The sequence below is a fragment of the Larus michahellis genome, chromosome 2 (assembly GCF_964199755.1).
Source record: "Larus michahellis chromosome 2, bLarMic1.1, whole genome shotgun sequence".
Taxonomy (NCBI): Eukaryota; Metazoa; Chordata; class Aves; order Charadriiformes; family Laridae; genus Larus; species Larus michahellis.
Window position 1 is genome coordinate 103,184,328 of NC_133897.1, and position 11,268 is coordinate 103,195,595.

An 11,268-nucleotide genomic window follows, 5' to 3' on the forward strand; every position below is an offset into this window, starting at 1 on the left:
GCTGTAAGGAATCAAAACCTAGAAGACACAATGTTGCAGCCTATATACTGTAAACAGAATGTGATGTCCTAATTTCACAGCACTATTTTTCTGTGTATTTAGCACTATATATTACATTTTCTAACATGGAACTATTTCAGGGGGTGGGGAGAGGAGCAAAACAACCTGTATTTCACATTCTGTTCAATAATACATGCTAAAACAGCTTTTTTAAACGCCATTTCAGGTCAGTGGAGTTTTTAGGGAGTGTGGCATTCCTGCATTTGACTCTGGGAACTGTCTTATTGTTCTAGTTATCATCTTATGCATGTCTTGTGTCCTCTAAGTATCCTGTATAAAACACACCCTGCCCCACACCAGCAGCGGGGGTGAATTCTACTACTGATGTGTTACGCTGACCCGAAGAGCCAAGCGACACCTTCTCTCTAATCTAGACACCAAGTGGATGACAGCGGATCATCATATGGAAAGAGGGAAGGATGGAAAGTTAGAGACAACTCCTCAAACCAGCAGCAATGACTGCAAATCTCCGCCTGAGTTATGTAGATGAACCCTTCCCCAAGGCCCTTCTGTGAGCCCCTGCTTTTATTTGTTTTCTTATTGCTAAAAAAAAGCCCCGTCGCAGTTACTGGAGAATTGCGGGGGCATTGCAGTAACTGTGAGGAGGTGGGAAGGTGCAAAACACGTTGGGGAAAATGCCTGCTTTTGCAGCTAGGAACTCCTGGGACGACTGCGATTTCAGTGGGATACAAAAACGATCTCATTTTTCTTTTTTCTGCTCATAAAATGTCAGGAACTGTTAGAATGATGGAGATTTCTCTTGAAGTTCTTGGAACAGGAACAGAACTATTTGAAGGGTGCCTATCTGTCCTCCTGTCTCCAAATCAACGCTCTATCCTTGCTAATAGGAAACAGTACACTTAATGGTCAGCATCATGCTTTTTAACACCAGTTTTCTTTTCAGTTCAATCCCATCAAATGGCATATTCAAGTTTTAGTAACTGAGGTAGGCAAAAAGTAAAATTGAAATGTACTCAATATTTCTCGTAAAATATGTAGGTTTTTCTTTTGAAATCTTCATAAACACACACAAAAAAAATCACTGCAAATTTGCAAAAATTCTTAGGACAACACACAATCTTGTCTGGACCCGCTTTCTTGCTCATCCCTTCACCTTACTGAGAAGATACCACAGCTCCAGCTCATTAGCTTTTCTGAGTTGAGAATGAGGAATACACTGGAAGCAAGTGTCAGCTGTAAATACAGATTAGGCTACTAATTTATGATTTCACTTCAGCCAGTTGAAGGCCAGATAAACGATGTAAGATTGCGATTATCTACGATGATAGGCATTATTTAAAGTGTATTTCTATGTCTTTGGGTTGGGTTTTTTTTTTACAGTACATGACTTTACCATCTTCAAAAATAGGACGCTTCCTCAAAAGCAAATGCTCATGCAGGAACTTGTATGGAAGGAGCAGCATGTCATGATTGCCTTCATTACTTGAATGCACAAAGTCCAGTTCTAGTAGCAGACTAAGTGCCGGTGCATCCATACGATGCAGTGCTCACATACAGATATTGAACCGATTGATTGGCGAGGAGGGTTGCCAAGGGTTAGCTCTGAAGTCTGTGAGAGAAAAAAAACCTAACCGAGCTGAAATGGGAGAATATGTTTTGTTGGGGAGGAAGTCACGTGGCCGCTGGACCGTCTCCAGAGGCACCGAAATAGCCTGAGCAGAAACAGAGGAAGCGGCTGTGAAAAGTGAGCTCGGGTGGAGTTGGCTGTGATGAACAGTCTGGGGACAGCAACGGTGGCCGGAAATTCGGATCCACATCTGGTCTGTGCCGGACTGGCACAGCTTATTGATTCTTTACCTTAACGCTGCTGATGGACAACTTCTCCGTTCATCGGTACGCCTGAAATTTCTCAGCTAGGCCCCCTCATATGACAGCGGGAGATTGCCTCTGCCCTGACAAATGGAAGCCAACTTTTCCCGTGCCAGTGCAAACCAGAGAGGATGCCAGCTGTCCCTCCTCACTGCACACCTGGGCTGGCAGCTCACAGCTTGCGCCCCCCTCACTTATAATCTGTCATTTCATGTTGGAGAAGCTAAGTACTAACTCCCATCAGTCCAACCACGTTCCCCTCACCCATATGCAAGATTTGAAAACGAGCACTTAATGTTGTTTCCCATTTTGCTAAAAGGCTCCATGCAAGCCTCTACAGGGGTACTTGATTTTTCCCCTTCAAATCCCTCCTTAAAACCCTTGCAAAAGTCCTGGCAATGGTCAAGCTGCTCGTACATTATAAGCACTGGCAATCGGGGTTACCATTTTGTTCATTATTTCCATGCGCTCTGTTGCCCATCAAAATGCATCTTGTCTTATATTTAGGCTGCAAATCTGAAGGGAGAGGATCGCATCTTTTGGTTTTGCTCTGCCCCTCTGTCGAGCTGGAGGGTGCCACCGCCTGTATTTCAGAAACCTCAGCGCTGTGGCAGCATCCGTGATCGTTACAGTCCTAACAGTAGCACTAAGGACTGGAGGAGAGAGCAAATGGTATTTAGAGGTCACAGGCTTTTCTGTCCGGATTTGTTTGAGAAGAAAAAAAAAAAAAAAAAAGAAGAATGGAATAAGCGAGAACATTAGTTACTTGTTTGAAGGGCAACAGAAAGGATATTTTTTGCACAAAGTTGTGGCCATGCCAAATTTCAAGTCTGGATTTTAGAAATATGCCTATTTGCAAAGGGAAAAAAAAAAAAAAAAAAAAAAAAGAGGGACCAGGGCCTCTGAAATGTTCCTTTGTGTTTTGCCTGCGCCTGGCAAGAAGAAAGCGAATGTACGCATGTGATAAAATGGCAAGTTACTCCTGACCCTATTTATGGCTCTTTTTTTCATGGCTAAATTCTCTGTAAGTCATCCCAAGTGACTAATGTCAGCTTAAATCATGTCATCTGAATTACTGGGAGAAGGTTCATGCTAGAAAACAAAGGAAAGCAAAAGGGTTGTTTGGGTAACTTTTAAAAGTTGTATTAACTGAAAAAGAAGATGCACTGAGACTATGAGCTCTTTATAACAACGTCCTATTTTGGTGGCACCATTTTAAACCAGTAGATTAAAAGGTAAAGCATGGTATCAAAATCCAACAGGATTTACTTTAGGAGGACTGTGCTAAGAGAGTCAGCACCGTTGCTGAAAAGGAGTTCAAGACCAGAATAAATCAAAATGTCTCTCTCTACCAGCTTTTCATTTCTGAAGCCCGTGCCTTGGTCAACAACGCACTTTGTCTGACTCCCAATTTTCCTTTTCAAGTTTAAATTAAAAAATAACAGGAAGAGTAAAATCTCTTGCTCTCAGACTGAAATTCAAACTGGAGTACCTTTTTCAAGAGCACAGTTTTATCAAGTACTGATTACATAAATCAGTTTGGAAGGAGGAAGTGGAATTACACTAACAAGTTTAAAAAAATTACAGGAAACCAAGTGGGAAAAGGGTTTCCTATGTTATTTCCTTATGCAGAGTGAAGAACAGCACCAATAGGATGTTTTCTAATGTATCATTTTCCAACTCCCTTGGAATGAAACTTGAACCCTAGTTCAAGCTGTTAGTAGAGGCCACCTGGAAATACCTTTCAGTGACAAAATGTGCACATGCACCTCTCTGTTCAAAGTAACTCCCAGAAAGCTTATTAATTGCAGCCACTTTTAAGGTAACGACACAATGTTAAACAACATGCTCAAGCTGGCGTTCTATCAAATCCTGAATCCTTTACTTAGATAAAAAGTCTGACTTTCCTTGGTTTTGATTAAGAAGACTCGGGCTCTATTTGGTATTAAAGCTAAAGAAAAAAAGCTTCACTGACTTCAGCGGGAACTACCAAGCAAGAATCAAAATTTCCTATTCACAACAATGCCTAAATCCATGATATGGAATTAAGAGATAATATATAAAGGACTTGTCTGTGTGATAAAGTGCGTTTACCTGACTCTGCTATCGCTTTGCACCAATGCTCAATTCCAAGCACAAATGCTGCTGGTTCAGTAGCTAGATACCTGAATTGCCTCGCTTACAACATGTTACTTACAACTCAAATCAGCAAAAATCATCTGCTAAATGGTAGAACAAAAGTATGCCTACAAAACACAGAAGCTCAATTTGAAAAATCCAACTTTAGACGATTAAGTGGTTAATGTAGTGAAGCTAAGATTATTGATACCAGTAGAGAATTATAAGGGCCGCACCACCAAAACTAGCTTTTACTGTTTTCCTCCACTTCTGAAGACACACATGATCTTGAAGAAGTTATTTCTTTATTTTTGAAGATGTTTTTTAAGATGCCAGGCATCTGACAGTCTTGGTCTAAAAATACGAATAAGTAAGTTGTAGTCATTGTACTGTTTAGGAAGGGCGGAGAATGAAATTTTTACCATAGAATAATATACAAAATGTCAATAATTTGCTTTTTCTGCCATTGGTGAAAACTAAGAGGTCTGTCCCGTGTTTGGCCGGAAGAAATGAAGTCTCTTTCACATGCAGGAGGAGATTCCAAAGCGCTCAGCAGCCTGCTGCTAAGGATGTACACTGAGTGCAGGGGTCTCCTGGGCATAGTCTCCTGACATGCCAAAATGAATAAAGGCTGGCGTAGTTACCAGCAGATGCTCCGGAAGGGTGGGGTGGGCTGCAGACCCAGGGAGGTGCAGATGTTCCCACTGAAAGAGCAGGTGATTTCCGCATCTGAGCAACATTGTGGAGGCTTTTGTAAGGGAGCCTGTTATCACTCTGAACTACATACAGAAAAATAGGCTATGGGGTTTTTCTCTTCGGCACGCAGACATATTAAGCCTACAGCCACCATTCTGGATTGTAACTCAAATTATGCCTGAAAGGTTATTGCATTTCTTGCTCCCATGCGTGTGTTTTAAAGTGAAAGAGCAACGAAGTCCAATACCTTTTTATTCAACCACATGTCATTATTTGGTTTTAGCAGGAAAAATATAACTCAGGCATGCAGAGCTAACCATCTCTGCTCAGGAAGAGTAAATGTACAGTGTCACTGAATAAGAAATACCAAGATAGCATGATGACTGGCATCTTCAGTGCAACCGTAACGAAAAACATGGGACAAAATCACAGAAATGTGATTCTTGTGCCCTGAAGTGTTAAGAGAAGAGGACTCGTGGAAATCTGTCTGTGAACTGGGCAAAAGAGTGTCTTGGAATATCCTGAAAACAACATGGACCTTCCATGAAAGAGTGTGAGCAGCCGGTGAGCACGGAAATGACAAAACAGGCTAGGTCTGGCCTTTATCAGTATTCATCAGTGAGATGGGGCATGACAGAACCAGGCAGTCTTACTCCATTAGCATCTGTTTGAGAGCTGCCTGGTTCACCCAGATTTCATTTTAATTTTTGTGACATTTTGGATATAAAACACTATTTTCACACCTGAAAAGAATTATGTCCAGTACATCTGGAGACAGAAATACAATAAATCCTATGCAGCAGCCTACAACAGTGAAACAGAAGACCAACAGACAAAAGAAAGAAGGAAGGAACGACCATCAAGACATCTCCTTCAGCAGCAAGGACTGAGACAGAAATCTGAACATCAGTGATTCTTCCATAACGAGCAGAACAACTGCAGGAGCAACTGTGGGGTGGTCACTAAGGTCCACATGACAATTTTAGCAGGTTGCTGCTTCGTATATGGGTGATGATTACGCAAGAAGCAATGTCAGTCATGATGATGGGGCCACTGCCTGACTGCGTGCCATTGAGAAAGCAAGTCCAGAGAGGACCTCCCTCTCAACAAAAGACATTTAATTCTTCAGATAGGATAGCATAATACATGGCAATAACACATGCATTTGGGATGAGAAATAACCTGCACAACAGTGTAGACTCTGAGTCTGGACTTGAGACTGTGAGTACAGCGTAGCTGGGGGGAAGAGTAGGAGGTGGCTAACAGCCATGCGATGATTATTGCAATCAAGCCTATTGCCTAGATACCCACCAGTGAATCATTCCTATTTTTCCAAGTCACTATTTTATTGTGTTTCTCCACCCCATCACCCCATAAATTCTGTCTGGATTTATTGACTGCCAATACAATTTATTTTCCCACTTTTCTGGTTACGGGTTTGGCCCAGTGTTCCTTAAGTGTTCAGTAACAGGCTTCAGAAACTGAATGTGGCCATTTTCTGCCAGAAGGCATGTGGCACAAGGGTTGCAATACCACCTGTCTTGGAAAATATTTCGAAATTGCAAAGTTAAAAATCATTACTGCAGTCAGCAGTCGGAGTCTGAAGACTCCAAGGAAAGCAAAGATTGCAAGAATAGGAGATACTGAAAAAGACCATTAGTAAAATTGGACTTTGGTTCTTAGAGCTTTGTCTGTCTTCCCTCCGAAGGGAAACAGACAGATGGCAAGAAAAAGCTCTCTTATCCAAAAGAAGTGATCTTAAAACTTAAAACACTGGAAGAAATTATTTATTTAGTTACCTGCTGTGCTCCACTAAAAAGTCTTTGATAAACTGGTATCATTGTTTATTCTATTATTGCTGATGAAAGCTATTTGATTATAGCTGTAAAAAATCTCTATAAAATCTTAAATAAAAAACACATGTTGTGGCAGAGGCCTTTAGAAATAAAAAACATTTTAAACATACTTTGAAGACAGCCTAATTCCACTGTTTTCTTTTAAGCTGAAAGAGGAAGTGCTGCATTATTCCAAGACTGGAGAGTCACAGATACATTATTTACCAGTAAATAGAGTTCTTGTTATTCCATATTTCTATCTATGCATAGAGCACAGTGATCATAACCACTAGGAAAAAAAATGCAGTTGTCCCTGATTTTCCATTAACATTGCAGTTAGGGATAGTATTATTCACACATATTTTGGTGATTCAGATTATTCTGGTTTGTATTATATAAAGCCTCTAGCGGAGGTTACACAGTGCAAGGTGGTGTCACAAGGAGCAAAGTGCCTTTTGACAGATGAAAAATATCTTTTGAGAGCCAATAAAGTGGCCAGATTCACAAGTCAATATGCAAAGCAAGATGATTTGCTTTTCCTTGGAAGAAATCACAAATGCGACTGTTTAGTTAAAACCCCAGAGTCCCTAATAACCAACATGGTGAATTTGGTTGAACAACTAAAAAACCCCACTTTTCTTCACATGCTATGGCCATTGAATGAGCATCTGAGCCAAACTCAGTCCCCAGGAAACATTCCCAGCAAGGCCTAAGGAAAATTCACCCTCTTATCCTAGGTCAGACATGCCCATAAATGAAGCCTGGTGAATACATTCATATTAACATTAACTTAATCATCTAGTTAATGATCCACATTATGTATGATCCAGGATAAAAAAAGATAATATCTCCCATATATTCAAAAGGAATATGACTCCTATAGACCCTGCAGTGAGCAGGCCGTTAGCATACACAGTAGTATTGGTCTCTTGTAACCTACCTGAAATTACGTATCAGTGTTCTCTCCATGTGCTCGAGGCCGTAGGGATACTGTTTGAAGATCCCTAATGATTACAACTTGTGGGCATGTAACGTACACCCAACAAAACACAAACTAATGACAGGAGAGCCTCATTAAAAATTAGATACTCACCATATTTATCACTTATTGTACGCCCTGGACTCCCTCTTCGTTGAGAATGGCAATGATTGCAAATAATACCTGACAGCCAAACATCTCAATTTAGCACTAGCACTAACTAATCAGATGCCTCTGTGTTACTTGCTTTGAAATACAAAATTAAAATCTTCTAAAGTATTCAGAGGAAGTAAAGCAGGGTGCCAATTTCCATTCCACAGACTCGAATGACTTACGATATTGGATCCCATGATAAAATGTCTTTTTTCTTTAATAGTATATAGCATTTATTTGCCGGAGGCTACTATTTAATTTACATTTACATGTATCTCAGAGCTGTCAGTAAAACACAATTTTTATACCATTAATATTATCCTATCCAAAACAACTATACATATGTACTCTTAATCACATAGGAATTTCCAAGGACCTCAGTGTATAAAAGGCATTATTACATCATGCGTTTGAAATGCAGATGTATCTGGGATGGACTGCTGTGCTCTATCTGGTTCAGTAGTTCACAGCAGTATTAATTCTTCATCCAGATTAATGGATCCAATTCTCAGTAACAGTATGGCCCCTTTATGCTGCTCTGCCAATATAAAGTCATCCTGAAGGGGATAAAAATACATAGAAGGATTAACTTCTGCACACACCGCTTCCCTCGGAGCACAGAGTTGAGGAAGTAGGATAAATTAAAATATCCCAAAATACTCTCAACTCAGATCAGAAACCAGGCAAGCTCCTATTGGCACCATCAAAATATGGGCCAAGTGAAATAAAGCTCTGCTGTCACTCCAAGTGACAAAGAACTGGTCCACTGGTAATTTTGAGGACGTAATGGTGCAAGGTACAGTTGCCCAAACAGAGACTGACTGGGACTATGACGACTGCCAGTTTTGCTCTTGCAAGAAGTGCTCCCAAGTGTGATCCTTGAACAACTCGCACCAAGACCGACCATTCGTTCAAAATTGCCACAAAGCATTAACCCAAATCATCAAACTAAAGAAGTCAGAGCCAGAAAAGACGGCATTTTTGCACTCACTTCTAGGAGAAGTCCACCTTCTTGTACAGCAGTCTTGTTAGACACATTGTCTTCTTTTATCGTTGGGCCAACTTGCTTCTTAAAGTGCTTTTCTTGAATGGCTGTTGGAAAGAGTTATTATCAACTTAGAAATCATAACGATTAGGGTCGCTAGACTAAAATTCTTATTTAGGCATTTAACATGCATTGATTTCATTGGGAGTTGCTGTCTTTGTGGTCTGGATCTCAGTCACTGACAACTTTCTTTTGCTGTGAGGGAGATAGATACATATTTGGCAGTCCAGATGTTTTTTACATGAAATATCTATCACATTTTTTATTGAACATATTTTTTGCATTAGTGTACTCTACAGAAAGCAACAACCAAAACCCACAGGAAAGAAAGAAAAGAAAGTTAGCAAGTTGTTTTGTTTATAAAAATATGTATTATGACAATATAAAGAAATGCCTGTATAGCTCAGAAGACAAGGGACTGAAATAAGTTTCTTCTTTTCAGTGCTGACCTTCTTGGCATCAGATTATTTTCAGTCTCACTTTACCCTATTCCCTTCTACGTGTCTGAGCCTGACTGTAAGATTCAAGGGAATGTTCTTAAACTGTTTCAGTTTTAAACAGAGGTTTAAAGTTTGTTTTCAGCAGGTGATTTACTACATGAAATTCATTAAATTCTCTCACTACAGATTGAAATGGCATATATTTTTCCTAATAACAATGAAAACCTTCATGGGAGTCAAAACTGGTGAGTGGTCTTCCCAGCACACGGGTTATCATTGCTTGATGTGTCGTTGAATACTCAGATTAAAGTCTTCATATCGATATATCCCATAGAAAAATCCCTGTAATACAATCCCATTTCTGGGGATAGTGAAAGAATTTCTGAGAAGGCTTACAGCAGTGAACACATTTGGATCTGCATGATTTAGGGAGTATGACAGGAACCCGACTTTATCATTTGGTCAGTAAAAATTAAGGAATCAGCTTTACTCTTACTGCCCCATCCCAGAGATGGGTCATACAAATATGCCGGTAGCAAACAGAGATTCAGTTTTCTGTTTGTTCTCCTTTCCACGGAGAGAATGAGAGAGGAGAGCATACCAGCGAGATTAGCTGGGACATTTGATACACATTGTCCCTTCCAACTAAAGGAGAGCTGGAGCAGCCACTGCCAGAGATGGTTAATAATCCAAAAAAAGAAGGGTTGAGACGGACAGGAATAGTTTATACCAAATGAGAATATGAAGCGGAGACAGCCAGCAAGCCTCTAATTCTCCTGAGCTTGCTGATAAAAGCCATGAGAATGGGATTTAAATTTTTAGTAAGATACCAAATTAAGAAAAAGGTCTACATTTTTAAATGGCTTGAATAATGTTTGCTGCAAATGACTGAGGATATGATCTAAATGGAGTCACTTCCTTTCTGAAGGGCTGTGCAAGAGCCCCTTATCAATTTAACAGCCTGGTGAGGGACTGTTGCAAAGTACATATGCATTTTACAACCGATGATGGCAATGCAGAACCACACTGACTAAATATCCGTGATGTTTTTTAGCTTACATGGTAAATATTTGCCGCCAGTGATAATGTCAGTCATTACCCCAAAGCAATCATCTCAAATGTATAATTAGATGTAATAAATCCCTCCCCTGGGCATGGGAAAACACATCAGGAAAATCCCAAGCTGCCTAAACCAGATCCCTACCCATGTTTTCCAGCAAAAACAGTTTTGTGATTTTAGACTTGCAAGCTTGGCTGCTATGAACAGGAGATACAGATTCCTCAATTTGCATTTTCATTTTGGTATACCTTTTCAACTAATTGGAAGAGGTCACTTTTCCCCCCCTTGACCGGCCAAGCCTTCTGCTACGCCTGCCCATAAGAACAGACATATGGACATTCATGACAATAATTTTTAAAAGCCCAACCCCTATTCCAATGGCCTTTTCCAGAGTTTCCCCCCTCAGAAAAGATGTTTTTGTAATTATTGACACAGTGGTTTGCAGTCTTTGTGCAGGTTTAAGGACAGACTGGGAGGGGTGAGAGGAAACGAAGGTTTACTTTTTTGATGCGTTCTTTTGGCGCTGTGAAAATTCCGCCAGTTTGAACTTCATCGTTAGTGGAAACTATTATTTTACCCGACTGAGCGGGCCAGAGCTCCCTCCCTGTTTGTTAGCCTTCAGGCTCACACAAACACAGCAGCAGCAGCACAAGAGATGTTTGTTCCGCAGCTCGTCTGGCTACTATAAATTCCATCTCCAAATGGAAAGTATTTTAATGTTATTTTGCCAGCTAGAGTTACCCGTATGTTAGGCCACACACATCCGTTTCATAACATACCCCACTCACTGGCCTGGGCTGCAAGGAGACCCATTGCACCATCAAAGACGAACGACACCCGTCGTGGCAAGAAGAAAGAGCTCCTCATAGACGGGGATGTTTGATCCTCGCACCTGAGGCAGCAGAGCCGCTGCTCACTGCTCACCCTTGTTCTGCCTCCTGGAAATATTCCATTAATCCACCCAGGGCTCGGCTGATAGTACAGGGACGGCTGAGAGGAGATGGTGATAGCCTGTCACCTGGGGAAAGCAGAGCAAAGATGGGCAGAAAACC

General features: G+C 40.8%; 1 protein-coding gene across 1 annotated transcript in view; it reads right to left on the reverse strand.

Annotated features, from left to right (window-relative positions):
- The window catches only part of AHRR (aryl hydrocarbon receptor repressor), an 87,332-nt gene that overhangs the window by 18,792 nt on the left and 57,272 nt on the right, over positions 1-11,268 (reverse strand). The window contains exon 4 of the mRNA XM_074573591.1: positions 8,663-8,763. Coding sequence (XP_074429692.1) covers positions 8,663-8,763 — 101 coding nt within the window. The remainder of the gene's footprint in view (positions 1-8,662; positions 8,764-11,268) is intronic.